Source organism: Berghia stephanieae, chromosome 2 (genome assembly GCF_034508935.2).
Source record: "Berghia stephanieae isolate SIO BIC M18660-M18661 chromosome 2, UCSD_Bste_1.3, whole genome shotgun sequence".
Classification (NCBI taxonomy): domain Eukaryota; kingdom Metazoa; phylum Mollusca; class Gastropoda; order Nudibranchia; family Aeolidiidae; genus Berghia; species Berghia stephanieae.
In genome coordinates, this window is record NC_088361.1 from 122,092,212 (window position 1) to 122,109,711 (window position 17,500).

Genomic DNA, 17,500 nt, shown 5'->3' on the forward strand with positions numbered 1-17,500 from the left:
TGAAGAATAAAAAGTATCTATTTTCTTTGTTTAGAACCAGGCTGCTCGCCGTTGCTGGGCGACGTGACTATTGAATCCAATTACGGCGTCTGGTGTCTGCTGAAAGGGCATTCCACACAGAGGTAGCAGAATGTGCGAAAAATTCGACTTAAGGAATCAAATACGCCCCACTAATCAGAATATATGAAGTTTCCCAAACTATTTATGTCTCAAATTTTGAACTTTTCACCATTTTCACTTAAACGTCGACACAATTTATAATGGAATCTTGTATTTTCCGGACATTGTACAAAGTGGAGGCGTTGAGTCATATTTATTTATAGATCAATAAACTCAAAAGCACACGCACCCCATTAAAATAAAAACAACCAAAACCTGGTTTAATACGATTTTTTTTCAGATTATGTTTTTAGTTTATGGGTTCCAATGAAATATATATTTTTTTTATATGGGAACGTCGACCTGTCTGTTCTATAAATTTGTATTCGTGCTTTGATAGCAGCTGAAATGTGACCCACCGTCTCAACTCGGTTTTAAGTCGGGGTAAACTAAATACTGACATGGAGATAAAGATAAAGGGAGTAAATCTGACTCATGAATGAACAACACAAAACAAACGACGTTTCGGCCCTTTGCCTTTTTCAAGTAAACACAGAATACATATATTTATATAAGATTATATTAGATCTAATATAAATATATATGTATTCTGTATTCTGTTTTTACTTGAAAAAGGCCAAGGGCCGAAACGTCGTTTGTTTTGTGTTGCTCATTCATGAGTCAGATTTACTCACTTTATTTTTATCTCCATTTTATTGACTCATTTAGGCACCTCTATTTATTAGTAAATACCGACAGCCGACTCCAAGATCTAACTTATGACATTTTATTGGAATCCTTATGCTTTATTTAGAAGAATGAATGTGTATAATTCCATTAACTACTTACGTCCCTTATCTAATAATTCTAACCGTTCACACTAAAAATATAATTATTTTCATAATCTACTTCACCTAAACACAAAATCGAATAAGGCAACAAGTCACAAATTATATGAATTATTAAGCTGGTTTACATTGCAATCGCAAATCTGTGTTGTTGTCGGAATGCTTTAGGTTCGATCCCTAAATAGGCAATATCTAATTTAGATTTTCGATGATTTTTCTTGTAATATCTATCTGCTCTATCTATCTAGCACTCTAACGTACATAAGATTTTAGAATAATTTTATCTGAAAAGTAGATTTTATACTTTTATTATGATATTATTTTTGTGTCACTGTTACTAATAATAGCCTTTTATTGTGTTTTTCTTTATCAGATGGCGAGAGGTGACCGACCCATCATGGCTTCAGGATAATCGAGCACGATTACCCAACTCACCCCCTGTTGCTGCATTATTTCGATTCAACTCGGAGCACTTTTTGGAGAATTCATTTGTGAATTGCTATTTCAAGTGGAAAATATCGTGCTGAGTTGATTGTCTCCCCTTGATTTCCTGAGGGATAAATAATTCGATATTAACTATAACACGGCGACGCAGTGTGTAGATTTTTATTCTCTGTATAAAATTAATAGATGTTCTGGGGGTAAAATGACACGACAACCCGCATTAAAGAGATGGAGCATTTCAATGCAAGTAATGAATTATGCATGAAGTGTGTCAACAGTTGTGAGTCGTTGAATTCCTCTTGATTTAAACGTGTAAATCTGTAGCTTCGACTCTGGACAGATAGACACACATGGATAAATGTTATGTTTATAAATACATAGGTGAATAGTTACTTCATTATATTAGCATATTATTTGCAAGTGTTCAAAAATATGCTAAGAACGATACTTAATTATAATTTCTTAAGTATATTAATATTGTTAGGTATTTCTTTATCTTCTGTCTGTTTACCAACAATCTATGGTGAAATATCGACAAAATGAACTTTAGCAAAGTTTATAGGTAAATAACTCAATAAATAGATAGTTAGGTTGATAACTAGATAGTCAGTTTTGAAATTTCCACTGTTCATGGCTTGAATGGCAGTTGATTTTCTATGCTTTTTGGAGTAAGTTGATGTGTTAGAGATTTCTTCTTGCTAACCATGATTTGTTGTGGTACCAACAATCCCATGATTCAAAATGACGACAGTATGGCCGCATCCGCCAACTTGGAGCTTAGTCTGGAGCATGCTGATCTCGTTTATTACTCTGGTGATCGAATAAGAGGTGCCTTGGTCGTTCATGCTCATGTTCCTATCACTATTACAGGTAAGAGGGAGATTTTTTTCATTTTAACAATGTTGTTCGTGTTTTCTTCAATTATTTGGGGGTGTATTTATTTCGGAAGATGAAAGAGTTAATACTTTACTTGAGCTCGTAGATGGTTAATGTTTAAAAGCAATCGGAATCAGAAGTCGTGACATCACCGCTTCCTCTCTTCCTGCTCAAAATTCCGGAGGACTAACCATGAATGTATATTCAAAATATATTGAATTATGAGGTGCCATAAGGATTTAATACCAAGATGTATAGGCCGATTTGGTTTGGGGGCTTTAAAGAGCGAGGGTGGATGATCTTTATGAACGGCCAGCATTTATTTAAGCTAGAAAATAAGATGCCATCACTCCAAAAAAAAAAAAAAAAAAAAAAAAGATCAGTTGCACAATGTATGTATTCAGTCCTCGGGAGGACTGGTTTCACTTTTCCAAGTATATTGGAACCAGTATTTTGAGACACACTATTGTTCCTTGTTATTATTGAATTTATTGAGAAAAGATGTCATGAAACTTGGGTTAATTTTGAATATTATTGAGAACAATGGACATCGTTTGTCATTTCAACTTTAATTTCAATGTTTGGTACCTAATTTACCGCAACACAGTATCTCAACACAGTCGAGACGATAGATCACATGTTTTAATGATTTTGTTCTTGCATCTCATACATCATGCAGCCAGTTCCTGACCTCCCATAGTGGGGCAGGGAGGTACTTACTGTGTTTCTATCCCCCTGCCCTATATCTGTTTTCCAACTTACTTTCTATCTTTGTCTTGGAATGAGATTACTTGGTTTTGTCCTGGCCCCGGCCGGTTGGCCTTACTGAGAGGGAAACAGTCAAATGCATAGTTATTGTTTTGGGAGATGATTTTTTTTCCTTGTAAATCGTCTCTCTGTTATATATTATTATATTTGTTATTTTTAATGTATAATGAAATGTAAGCATTTGAGTGTATTCCTCTTTGTTGGATCTTGTGCTTGTGTCTGGGTGAGACTTATAGGTGATCCCAGACGAAGTACATTGATGGTATGCTCTTGGATTCTACATCTTCTCCCTATTTGTTCCTAGTTCCACTTTGTCTTCCTTTCTCTTGGGTGCTTTAATTGTAATTCTAGAACTTTCTACTATCCCATTTTCTTCCTTTTTACTGGCGCTGATATAACCTAAATGTGTTGCAAGCGCCGTAAAACCCTTAAAAACAAACAAAACAAACATTTTGACTTCAAAAATGGTCAAATAGAAAATCATATTGTGGCCATACATTAATAACAGTTTGCCCTCTTGAACAACTCATCGGTAAAAAAATTAACCAACTAGATTGGGGAAAATTGTTATTGAAAAACAAGGTGTTTTTTTTTCTAAATAAAAATACTAAGATTAATAATAAAGACATTATTCTCGGCGTGGCCAATTTTGTTAATCTGTTAAAAGCCCAGCTTCGTTAGCGCCTTATTCAAAACTTCAACGTTTATCACCTCCTCTCCCCTTTTCAAATATAAATCACAAAGAGGAACAAGCAACAACAATCTAATTTAATCCAAGCCAAGGATAAATCTGTCTTGGATGTGTGCCCTGCCATCCCATAATTTGATCGCTGATAATTGACAACAAACACATTTAGCCATGAATGCAAAAGCCTGCATCGTCGAGGGTATTCGGTCTTCCGTTCTTATATCGATTTCACATTCTAAGATGGCCATAATATATACCGCTCCCCTCCCGTCTCCATGGCTTTTGACCCCCCCCCCCCCTCGTATCTCTCCCCTCCCTCTCTCTCTCTCTCTCTCTCTCTCTCTCTCTCTCTCATTTCCATATTTGTTAAACTGGAAATAGAAAATATTCTTTAAATGAAACTAAAATCTTATTTCCAATAGGGAATGAGATTAGCGGAAGAGTAGCGTCCCTTGATTGGACGTCACCCATAGTCTGTGACGTCACCGGTGGAAAAGTTATTAGAGAGAGAACGTCATGTTGGTTGTGCGCATGCGTCTCTCGTCCTCTCTCGTAATCATTGATAAATTGCAAACAGTTACAATAAAAACGTTTTCCAATAATTTATTGGAAATTAATATAATGTTATCCCGTAAGTGTTATCCACAAGTGCGTGGAGTCACTCGGTTTCTTTAACGTGAAAATCTGACAGTATCAATTTTCTTGTTGCTAACATGAAAAAAAATATCTAAAAATAAATAAATGAATAAAGAGATAAATAATTAAATAAATAAACAAATTAATGGATAATAAATAAATAAATACATTAATAAATAATAAATTGAAATACATAAATAATTAAAAAAAAGGATATACAGATAATTAAAAAAAAACTCCAACTAAATGATGGCAAGTTTGTGATGTCTCTCATCATTGAAGCTTTTTGCTATGCAACTCGGGTGAGGAATTATCATAGGTCTAAATAATCCTAATCGTAATACCCTTCAACAGTCATGACGCCACTTCCCTCGTAATGACGCATGGTAACTTAGTAACTGGCTCTAAACTATCGGAACACTGGCGGACGCCCTAATGAAATATTTCTCCGACGAGCATAAAAGCGTATCCAGAGGAAAAAAAACATCATAAATCTGATCATGTTTTGACTTTTACACATTCTGATCACAGGACTTATGAAAAGTTCTAGCCATCATGAAGAATAAAAAGTACCGATTTTCTTTGTTTAGAAACATGTTGCTGGGCGACATCAGACTATTGAATCCAATTTATTTGTTCAAAGTTGGGGACAAGGGGATCGAGTTTTTGGGTTACCGTCATCAAGGGGTTATAGATTCGAGCCTGGCGCTAAAAATATTTTTGGACAAATTGTGGGTCATTCTAATCCATCAATATATCTTTTTTAACCTCAGGAATGGGAGACACCCAATGTTTGTCGTCACTTTGCCGGTTTAGATTTATCTTCATCTTTTAAATACGACAATATGATATTGGCAGGAAAAGTTTTCTGGCCAAAAATGGTCAAATGGTTTTAGTCAGTGTATGACCGATCAGGTCATCGACAAATACACTTGTTTCATCCATCATACCTCAGGATGAATTTGGCATCGATGATTACGCTGCAATCCCACAATCTGATAGAAGTGAGATTAAACAAACACATATATAAAAAGGTTCAAGGATTCAAAAGTTTATTTTTGGGCAATTGCCAATATCTATAACTCATACAAGAATATACTATTTTTATCAACAAATCAAGAAAGTAAAATCAATATTAAAGTAAGGCAAACAATGATATATAGAAGGAATGCAACATTCTTTATTGATGATGCGTTTCCTCCATAATTTGATCGATTTTAGATACAGAAGCAGTGCCATTCATCTTTTAATTCTTTTACTTGCTATTGTATTGTATCATCTCTCTCTCTCTCTCTCTCTCTCTCTCTCTCTCTCTCTCTCAGTTTTCTGAGTCAAAATAGCTCAGCTGGCAGAGTAATCGCTTCAAAAACAAACGGATCTGTATGGATCCAGAGTAGCCCAGTTAAATTTTTATCTGACCCCTTTGTCTGTTAGTTCTGGCGGATTGTATTTTGTAATAGATTAAGATTTATTTTATGTTTTAAATCTTCATATATCAATAAATGATGATGATGATGATGGTGATGATGATGATGATGATGATGATGATGATTATAATAATAATAATAATAATAATAATAATAATAATAATAATAATAATAATAATAATAATAATAATAATAATAATAATAATGCTGATGATGATGACGATGATTATGATGATAATTGTAATAATGATAATAAAGGGAAAACCCGAAACGGTCAAATCATTTCTACGTAAATTAAATTGGAGCCTCTATTCCGTTATACGATTGTTGTTTATTCCAATATCTAAAAAAGCACTCTGTCATTGTGTGGCAGAAAAGGCAATAACCCTTCGTCCAACGACAAATCTTGTTTCATCCATCCAATGTCAGCGATGACTTTATCCTGGGTGCTTGCCCTGTCGTCTCATAATTTGATGGCTGATAACTGACAACGAACACATTAATTTCGCCATGCATACAGATGTCGTCATTGGCGAGGCTGTTCCTCCCATTTTTATATTGATTTTGCGCTGTAAATGGGCGATGCTTCATATTATCATCCCTCCTCTCTCAATCTCCCTTTCCTGTTGCCCAGATATCACTCCCCTCTCTCTCTCTCTCTCTCTCTCTCTCTCTCTCTCCCACCCTTTCCCTACCTTTCTCTCTCCCTACCCTTCCTCTCTCTCTGTCAGGGGTGACTTTATCATCGGTGCTTGTTCCGTTTTCTCTTAATTTGATGTCTGATAACTGACAACAAACTATAACTTAGCCATGATTAATGATCTTGTCATTGATCTTGCCTTGTAAATGAGCAATGCCTCACACCCTCTCTCAATCTCTCTTTCCCGTCGCACAGATGTCCCTCATCTCTCTCCCTTTTCCTCTTCCTCTCTCACTTCCTCCTCCTCCTCCTTCCTCTCTCTCTCTCTCTCTCTCTCTCTCTCTCTCTCTCTTTGCCTGTCTCTTCCCCCTCTCTCTATCCAACGTCAGGAATGACTTTATCTTCGGTACTCGCTCCGTCTACTCTTAATTTGATGGCTGATAATGTCTACCCCCCCACCCCATCCCCCGTTTTCCTCGCTCACATGTCCTCCCACCCCCCCCCTCTCTCTCTCTCCTTCTCACGTCAGGTATGACTTTATCCATGGTGCTTTCTCTGTCGTCTCTTAATTGGATTGCTGATAAATGACAACAAATACATTGATTTAGCCGTGAATACAAATGTTATCATTGGCGAGGCTGTTCCTCTTACTTTCCTGTCGATCACACGCTGAATAAAAATAATGTCTTACCCCCTTTCTCTCTCTCTCTCTCTCTCTCTCTCTCTCTCTCTGTCTATCTCTCTCCCTTTCTTTTCCTCTCTCTCTCTCTCTCTCTCTCTCTCGCCCTCTCTCTTTCTCTCTCCCTCTCTCCATCCAACGTCAGGGATGACTTTATCCTCTGTGCTTACTCCGTCGTCTCTTAATTTGATCTTCTTCAAATTGAGCAAATTGGGGATTAATAATCTTGCCCAACGGAAAAATAACGTAAGTACCTACCTGAAGCGGGGCACGAACCTGGGACATTCCGGATCACAGTTCAATGCCTTAACCACTCGGCAACTTCGACCCTCCCCTCCCCCCCCCCCCCCCCAGTGATTATATCTTTAAAAACAACATTTGGTGTACCCTCCATTGTCGATAATTTTTTATGCTTTCCTGGACTGAATAAAAGCCAATCTGTCCAACTGTAATAGCATTAATTCTATTAGGAATTCTGACGGCTCGACAATTTATTTACTTTTTACTGCTCTCCCGCCAATCAATGATTTCCCAGGAGGGTCAGAGTCACATGACCTTGGTCTTGAATCGTCAATCTATTGTGACAGCCAATGATAGCTGAGTTGCCAATATCGACCGTTCTGAGGTTTATTTGTGGGTGAAAAGATCCTTGTTTGAATCAATTCAATGATGCCAACTATAAATCATAAAAATGATTTCCTGTCAGTAGTCAGGTAAAAAAAAATAAATTTATTCATCCCCAAGGGGAAATCTGTCTTTTAGATTATATTCTAAGAGAAGACGGGAATAACCCAGGCGACAATCGCATTGCAGCGTGGTAAAGTGTGCTAAGGTGATATGATTTGCCCAATGCAACAGTTCATGAAGGGGAGTTGATCTCGGTCAAAGACCATACCGATGTAGCCCCCTAAACTTATGTGACAGTTTATTTTTTTTCTTTACAGTCTCGAATTCAATCCATACATCTAACCAAAACATTTCTTTCTATCAAGTTGCAGTCTACAAGAGATAATATTCTTAATTTTTCAGTTAACGTCAATTATGAACCAACGCGTCGATATGGAATTATGCCGGAATGACGTTAAAACGCTTAGAATTATTAAATCCAAGTAGATATGTATTAAATTGACCAAGGTACGAAAGGAAAGGGAAGGGCGGGGAGGGGGAAGGTAGGATGGTCAAAACGTGTTTGAAAAATCATCAACACATTTATTATAATGGTCCTTCTATTACCCATCCTCCCCCCCCCCTAACTAACAAAAAAAAACAAACAAAAAAAAACAAAAAAACAAAACAAAAACAAAACAAAACAAAAACACAAAAAACAAACAAACAAAAAAAAAAACAACAAACACCCCCCCCAAAAAAAAAACAAACAAACAACAATCCCCCCAAAAAACAACAAACAAAGAAACAAAACAAAACAAAACAAAACTTGGGATCATTTAAAATTACTTGAGGATGGATTTGGACTTCAAACATAAACATTGTTATTCTCGGTTTCTTGTTTGACGTGACCTTGATCATTCTTTCATCTAGGTTTTCATTTTGAAGATAAAAAGTTCATCTTTCCCAAATAAAGGCTCCTATATTTTCTTATATTATTATTTAATAAGCTAGGTTTATCTTTCAATATTAAGCATGGGGTCACATATTTCGATTATATTTACTATATGATATTTCGATAGAATCACTTAAAAATTTAAAAAAATTAAATTAAAGTTGACAGAGAATGGATAAGTAAGCTTCGTGTATATGATATCTAGGTTTAATCCGACGTGCACGACGGTTTAATTACATCATTATTGTAGTGTCACGGCATAGAATTGTATATCATAATTTACATTTTAAAAATGATTCCGTATTTCATATTTTAAATCCAATTGATCTTATGTTCGTTAAGAGTTGTATTGCATACCTTGAATATTGTTTCCTAGAGCCATAATTCCACCCATACGGCCATTATCACGCTTAACACTGCTTGAGTTCTATTACAAGAAAAGACACCGTACCGCTGAGCTACCGAGCCACAGAGCCACAGGTGCATATGAAACAGCGCCAGACAGATAAAAAAACCCCCCCCAAAACAAATCCAGTCTGCCTGGACTGGGAGTTACAGTTACCGGACATGCTTCAAGGACGACTCGATTCTCTTCCAGTTCCGGCATTTTCTTGAGAAGCATTGTTTTTTATTGTACCAGAACACTTGAACAGAGTCAGCACTCCAACCTATCATTACATCTATTTCGCTCCTTGTTTTGTCAGATATGATAATTGGATTCAATAGTCTGATGTCACGTCGCCCAGCAACGGCGACCATCGTGGTTCTAAACAAAGCAAATCGGTACTTTTTTGTTCTTCATGTTGGCTAGAACTTTTCATATGTCTTGTGATCAGAATGTTTTAAAATCAAAACACGATCAGATTTATAATGTTTTTTTTTTCCCCTCTGGATACACTTTTATGCTCGTCGGAGAAATATTTCATAAGGGCGTCCTCCATTGTTCCGATAGTTTAGAGCCAGTTACTAAGTTACTCTGCGCCATTACGGGGGAAGTGACGTCACTACTGCTGAAGCGTATTGAAGTAAACGTATTCTGGCGGAAATGAAAAAAAAAACAAAAAACAAACCCAAAGACTGTTATGTTAGAATATTATGGTTCAGTGCTGTTCAACTTTCCACGAGACGTAAAATAATCATTCGTAGCTTTCCCGAAATGGAACAATAGACTGACCGCCGTCTACTTTTCACAACAGATAAGTTGTGGCAGCCGTGAGAATGCCTGGCCTGGGCTTTCTCTGATTGGGGCTGGTGCCGGAATTAGTCTCTGGGGGTCAGTGACGGATCGATATACGTCGTCACGATCAGGCCACAGCGGGATGGCAGGATGACACGTATAAGATCTTATCACAGTCTTGACCTTTGTCCATCTCATCTAATAGCACTCTCGACTCTGTGTAACAGCATTCCACTCCGTGCTTTAACAAATCACCTTTTCACATTTTGATCAGACATTTTATTTCATAAATCGACAAATGACTCTCAGCTTGTTGAATATTCTTAAATCTGAGGACCCCACCCCCATCCCAACAAAACAAAAAAATCAAAAACAGACACAAAAACCTTGGGATATTTTATTTTGATAAATAGATTGCCAACTGAATAGCTCGATATTTGAGGCCAAAGTTTTCTGGCCAAATTTTTAAAAAGAAGTGTTTGCTGGAGTACGATTGATTGAATGGCATCCTCGACTCTAGAGTTGTGTTATTCGTTTGCAGTTTCCAATTTTTTCTCATCCGGTAGGCCCAACAAAATGTTCGAACCTTAGGCTTGCGGACATCGAATAATTTGTTCGAATACTTTGGCTAGCAAACACTTCGAGCGATGTCAAGTCAATTAAGCAATACCAAGAACTTGTATAAAGTGACAATATTACGATTTCGAAATGTAAACAAATAGAGTAGCTGAGTCTGTTAGATTTGTCGGAAAGTACTTTGTGATAGACTAGCGTCCTGCCCAAAGGATAGCAAGCAATTGCTATTGTCCGTTTCACGCCATAGAAACCGGGATAAAATCCGGATCCATCGGCCCAATAGCTCTGAAGGACTACTGCTTCTGAAACAAATAGAAACGTACAGTTGGTAACAAAAGCACTTATGCGGGATGGAGCGGATTATGATCTAATCTAAAATTATTCTTCACAAGTGCTTTCGTTACCAAGCTCCTATTTGTTTGGTTTTCGAGATCATACTTTCCGACAAGACGTGCCAAATTCTTTTCTACCGTCTATCAGGTTTTTAAATGATGTGTACTTAGCTATGTTTTTACAGTATTTGTATTGGTCGAAGAAGGGTTTTGAGCACGAAACGTTCTGTGTTTGGTATTGTTTTCTTTTTCGAAGCTGTTATATTCATTTTGTGTTCATTACAATAACTAGTATGTACTACAAGCGAGAAAATATCTTTAAAAAGTAGCAATAATCCTTTGTGTGGTCTTGTAGTATGACACCAGAAGTTCTCGGGTTTGAGTCCCGTTCTGAGCGGCGCATAGCTGAGTCCATATAAAAGGCTCTTTACTCACATTCTCTCACCGTATTTATGTGAAAAATGAGTACCTTATCGTAAACAAAGTTGTCTCTATCGGGAAGAAATATAGTATCGTCTAAGAGGCGCCATGTTTCTTCTTTCATCATAAGTGTTTGGATGGGGACACCTTGTAAAGTGCTTAGAGCACGTTTTGTGGATATTGCTCTTTATAAATGCTCAAATTTGATTTTATTCTAATCAGTCTAAAAACAATATGGGGAAAAATCTAGATCACTATATATATTAAGACTGATTGAGCTAGTGTTCTTAGTTCACCGTCAAATCAGTGCTGGATGATGCCGCTGCTCGATTTTTCGGTTTTGCTTGCAAACACTGAGCTGCAAACACAAGCGAATATTGAATAGTCGGACATCGTCCGTAAGCGTCCGTTCCAAATCAACTCACCTCAAAATAACAGTATCTCGTCACCGATTACTGGTTCTTCATTCCTTGTGATAAAATTATTTCTAGAACTTATTTCTTCACTACGTTGTTTGCTTTGCTTTCTAAGTGTCATTGTCCTCTTATTCTTCTTGATAACAACACACCCCGATAGCCTCTCTGTCTGTCTCTCTCTCTCTCTCTCTGTCTCCCTCTCTCTCTCTCTCTCTCTCTCTCTCTCTCTCTCTCTCATCCCCCTCTTTACTGTGCGTGTACGTGTGCGTGTATCTTCAATGTAGTCCTTCTTCATCCTCTTATCTTCTTCATTATCGTCGTCAACCGTAGTTAGTCATTAATTTAAACTTATCTCCGATGCTTTCCTAACCTCAACGACTCCTCCTTGTCGATTGTTCTTTAAGAAGTCTCGGGTTGAAATCTTTTTGACAATATTGAGAAGGTAGGGGAGGGGGTATCTTCATCAATGGATATTTGAAGGTAAAGTCTCTGTTCGAGATTTAAAAAAAATATGACCAATCTCCTGAAACTTGTATTAAATCCAGATAAAGTGGATGACAAAATGTGAATTTCAAAGTTAAAATGTACAGGAATACAAAGCAATTTTAGGTGTTTGCCCCTGATGACACACATTCAACCGTAGATAGATAAAATCTTAAAATAGATTCAATTTTCAGCGTAGAAACCACCTCAATATCATACATCTTTGTTTATTTTAGGAGTTGAACTCAGGTTTCGAGGAGCGGCCCGGGCTCGCTGGCGCGAGGTTGGCAGCGAGGGAAGTCAGAAGACAGAGGTGGAACATGAGAAGGAGGAAATCTATTTTGATGACAGATTTTGTTTGTGGGGTAAAGGTAAGACGATCTGCGGAAAAGTCAACTGTTTGTGGACAAATTCCTCCTCCTTGTCTTCTTCTTCTTCTTCTTCTTCTTCTTCTTCTTCTTTCTTCTTTCTTCTTTCTTCTTCTTCTTTCTCTTCTTCTTCTCTTCTTTCTTTCTTCTTCTTCTCTTCTTCTTCTTCTTCTTCTTCTCTTCTTCTTCTTCTTCTTCTTCTTCTTCTCCTCTTTCTATTATTATTGTTATTATTATTATTATTATTATTATTATTATTATTATTATTATTATTATTATTATTATTATTATTATTATTATTATTATTATTATTATTACCATTGTTGTTATTATCATAATCACTATTATCCTCCTCTTCAGCATCTTATTATTATTGTATCATCGTCATCATCATCATCATCATCATCATCATCATCATCATCATCATCATCATCATCATCATCATCGTCATCATCATCATCATCATCATCATCATCACCATTATCATTACCTATATATTCTTCTTAACCGTTCCCAGTTGCGGAAGACGGACGATGGGAGAGCAGTGAAGTCCTGAACAGAGGCAGACATCTATTTCCATTCCAGTATAAATTACCAGAAGGTCAGGAACATAACTTTTATACATGACCCGTAGCCTTAATCTATCTGGTGTTGTATCGTGTTGTACCCCTAAACGTGCACATTTTTGATAGTCTGATAGCTGAAAGCCATTATTATAGATAGAATGCGCTTGGCCAAGGAGTTCACAACATTGCCATCCGGAAGTATAACGGACCAACACACAAACTCTGTGTAACCATGAACTTTTATAGTCTGGTTAATACAGTTTAGTGAGAACAACTCACAAACGCGGATGGCAAAAACAATAACAAAGGCCTGAGTGACGTCATCTTCGAACTATCTATAAAAGCAGTCCTTGAACAATCTCGACTGCACAAGGGATCGATCTCGATTCCCTTTACACGTGAAGCGAGTGCTCTACCAGCTGAATGGAGGAGTATCAATATAACAGAAAAGCCGTGTGGTCACATCTTCTGCTCTTCCGGTTCGAAAATCTTTGAAAGTGTGTATGCAATCAGTTCTTCGGAGGAATTATAAGAAAAAGGTTACGTATTGAATCATGAGGTGGCATAAGTACTTTAAAAGCAGGATGTAAAAGCAGAATCTTAGGATTACGGGACATAAAAGAGCGAGGATAAATGGTCTTTATTGACGACCAGCATATTATAATTACACTAGAAAATAAGTTACCATCATTTTGAGACCAGAAGATCAGTTACACAAGGTATGTATCCAGTCCTTCGTAAGAGTGGTTTTACGCTTCCATTGAGATGGGAAACATAGTTTTATATACAACACACTATTGGACCCTATTAAAGAGCAGGCACTGGTGTAAGATAAAGTTTGAAGGCGAGATTCATACCACAACGCAACATAACCGGCTGATTAACAGGCAACGCGTCACACTAGTATTATTAGGTTATTAGGAAAGACTCGATAAAGAAACTTGAGTTTTTAGTCAAAACAGTAACAATTCTCTAACCTTCACTTTTTAAACAATTCTATTTGCACTTTTTGTTGGACTCAATGACTGATCTTAATTAACCATTAATTTATAATCAATGCCAGAATTAACTATAATAAACAGAAATATAATAATTACTATTTTATTTGAACTGTGTATGTGTGCGTTTGTATGTGTGTATTGTTTGTGTATGTGTGCGTATGTATGTGTGTATTGTTTGTGTGTCTGTGTGAGAGAGAGAGTGTATGTGTGTGTGTGTGTGTGAGAGAGAGAGCGAGGGAGCGAAAAAGGTAGAGACAGGAGAGAAAGAATGGAAGAGAGAGGAAGAGGCGTAAGGAGAAAAGATTGGGAGAGTGGGAATAGAAAAGAAGAGAAAAGAGAAGAAAAGAGATAGATAGATAGATAGAGATAGATAGATAGATAGATAGAGATAGATAGATAGATAGATAGATAGATAGATAGATAGATAGATAGATAGATAGATAGAGAGAGAGAGATTACACCAACTCATAACACAAAACTACATCCTCATTGAATACCTTCATCACCAATTCAATCTGATCTCAAGGATTTTTCACAATATTATATTGTCGTTAAACTCCTCAGGTATTCCTTGTTCCTTTGAAGGGCCAGAGGCTAGTGTCCGCTACTCTGTCCACGGCGCCCTCGCTAGAGCTGTAGGTCAGAATTTGACCATCAAGAAATCAGTGGTGGTTTTGAGGGACTTGGACTCCAAACGGGATAGCGAGAAAAAATCCCCCACAGTAAGATCTTGACACTTTCTTGGTAGACGTTGTATTACAAGGGGGGGGGGGGGGGGGGGGGGGGCAGTTGAATCCCAAAATTTATGTTGCTTTTAAAATCCCCCACAGTAAAATTTTGACACTTTCTTGGTAGATGTTGTATTAAAGGGGGACAATTGAATCCCAAAATTTGTGTTGCTTTTAAAATCCCCCCAGTAATATTTTGACACCTTCTTGGTAGACGTTGTATTACAGGGGGGGGGGGGGGGGGCAGTTGAATCCCAAAATTTGTGTTGCTTTTAGAATCCGCCACAGTAAGATTTTGACACTTTCTTGGTAGACGTTGTATTAAAGGGGGGCAGTTGAATCCCAAAATTTGTGTTGCTTTTAATAATAAAAAAAACCCCCCAGTTTTGTAAAAAATGTACCGAATATATAAAAATTAAACACGGCACAGCACAATTAAAAAATCAGGTTTACAAACAACACAACAAGATTTATTTTGAATTAAAGAATTGGACTGAAAAGTATATAATTTTAAGTAGAGAATAAAATTTCTTTTCTTTGATTTTAGACCAGAAGATTATTCTTTTACAATTATCACTATATACTAGCTTATTATTGATGACCTTTTCTTAAATAATACGTTTGAAAAAATTCCTGAAAATATCTGCTTTCTTAAACAATTCAAATGTAAGGGTAATGAGCCCGCGGCCAGCCGTGTCACCTGACATATATCCCATTGAACATATGCGGAACTTTATGAAAAGAAGCTTAAAAACCCCCCACAAAAACTGGAACAAAATTCGACGAACTGTTCAAGAAACCAAATGCAATTTAGGCAGATATACCAACAGAAGCAGTCAATCTGCTAACATCGTCGATGAGGCAAAAAGTTCTGGGTTGATCAATTCTTTAAGTGGACATGCAAAATACGTCAGCGCGTCATCTGTGCTGTTTTCAATCTTGTGCTCGTTTATATATGTGACCCTTCGTCTTAAAACGGTATTAAGTCGGGATGACTAAGATGATGAAAATTGAATTTGCAGCCCGAAATATCAGACTTAAGTTGAGTTAGTTTGCTTTATAGAGGAGAAGGAATATCATATTTTACTGAGCTAAATACCAACGTTTCATATTTATGACCAGTTTAACTATAATTTGACTTTTTAGCATCTGGTCCATCCCGACATAATACCGTTTTGAGACGAAGGGTCACACAAATATATATATATAATATATATATATATATAAATATATATATATATATGTATATATATTATATATATATATATATATATATATATATATATATATATATGTATATATATATATATATATATATATATATATATATAATATATATATATATATATATATATATATATATATATATATATGAATTCCGACATTTCATTCACTCAATCTTTAAACATTAATTTCTCACAGTCACGCCACGTATTAGAAGACCATGCGGAACGTACCTTCAGCACCACGTGTTGCAGGCCATCTAGAGTATCATGTTCTCTGTGTGTGGCCAAGCGATCCTATGTCCCTGGTGAAACGCTGCATGCTAACGTTCAAATCAACAACATGACGATGAGAAAGTCTGGCCCCTGTAGACTACAGCTAAAACAAGTAAGCTTAAAGCACATTGAAGATAAATGAACAAAATATATAATGAATACATGGATATTATAACCTTCTGGCTTTACAAACCTGGGAAGTGCGGCTATGTGGTCTTTTGGTATGACACTCGCTTTCGGATCGGAGGGTCCTGGGTTCGAGCCTCGCTCGGCTCATAGTTGAGTCCTTGGAAAAGGCTCTTTACTCACATTCTTTCACCGTACTAAGGTGTAAAATGAGTACCTGGCCGTTGACAGCGTTGTCTCAGTCCGAAAAAATTGTAATATCGCCTAACAGGCGTCATGTCCCATCTTACATGTTTCTTGTTGCTGTTGGCCAGGTACCCCTTGTAAAGAGCTTTGAGCACTTTTAGTGGATATTGCCCTATATAAATGCTCAATAAAAGTGCCGATTCATCCAAAACTATAAGGGAAATTCAAAGCGTAATGGCTATTTCTTTATACAAACGTATTTTTTTAAAACTTTTTAAGTTACCGTCAATCCTTTGATATGATATTGAATGAGTATGAAAGACATATTTATAACAATTGGTGTGAAGGTAATACTTGAGGAACGCACAACCCGCGTCCATAACGCCAAGGACAGAACATAAGTTTGCTCATTGCCAATCCTTTGCTTATTGATTGCGAAATGTCGAGATCTTAAAATTTCTTTATATTATGCACCGCAGAGGCGGCCTGTGTTGTTGTTGTTGTTGTTTTTGTTACTATTACTATTATTATTATTATTATTATTATTATTATTATTATTATTATTATTATTATTATTATTATTATTATTATTATTATTATTATTATTATTAATATTATTATCATTATTATTATTATCATCATCATTATTATTATTATTATTATTATTATTATTATTATTATTATTATTATTATTATTATCGTCGTTGTTATTATTATTATTATCATTAATTAATAATAATAATAATGATAATAATAATGATAATAATAATAATAATAATAATAATAATAATAATAATAATAATAATAATAATAATAATGATAATAATAATAATGATATCATCATCATCATCATCATCATCATCATCATCATCATCATCATCATCATAATCATTATCATCGTCATCATCATCATCATCAATATCGTCATCATCATCAATATCATTTTCTTTTGTATC

General features: G+C 36.1%; 1 protein-coding gene across 2 annotated transcripts in view; it reads left to right on the plus strand.

Moving 5' to 3' along the window:
- The window catches only part of LOC144966468 (arrestin domain-containing protein 17-like), a 37,167-nt gene that overhangs the window by 13,509 nt on the left and 6,158 nt on the right, over positions 1-17,500 (plus strand). For both annotated transcript variants that reach the window (XM_078903044.1, XM_078903045.1), the window contains exons 2-6: positions 1,321-2,261; positions 12,307-12,441; positions 12,956-13,039; positions 14,570-14,727; positions 16,156-16,344. In XM_078903044.1, the coding sequence (XP_078759170.1) occupies positions 2,096-2,261; positions 12,307-12,441; positions 12,956-13,039; positions 14,570-14,727; positions 16,156-16,344 (732 nt within the window). In that variant the 5' untranslated portion in view covers positions 1,321-2,095. The remainder of the gene's footprint in view (positions 1-1,320; positions 2,262-12,306; positions 12,442-12,955; positions 13,040-14,569; positions 14,728-16,155; positions 16,345-17,500) is intronic.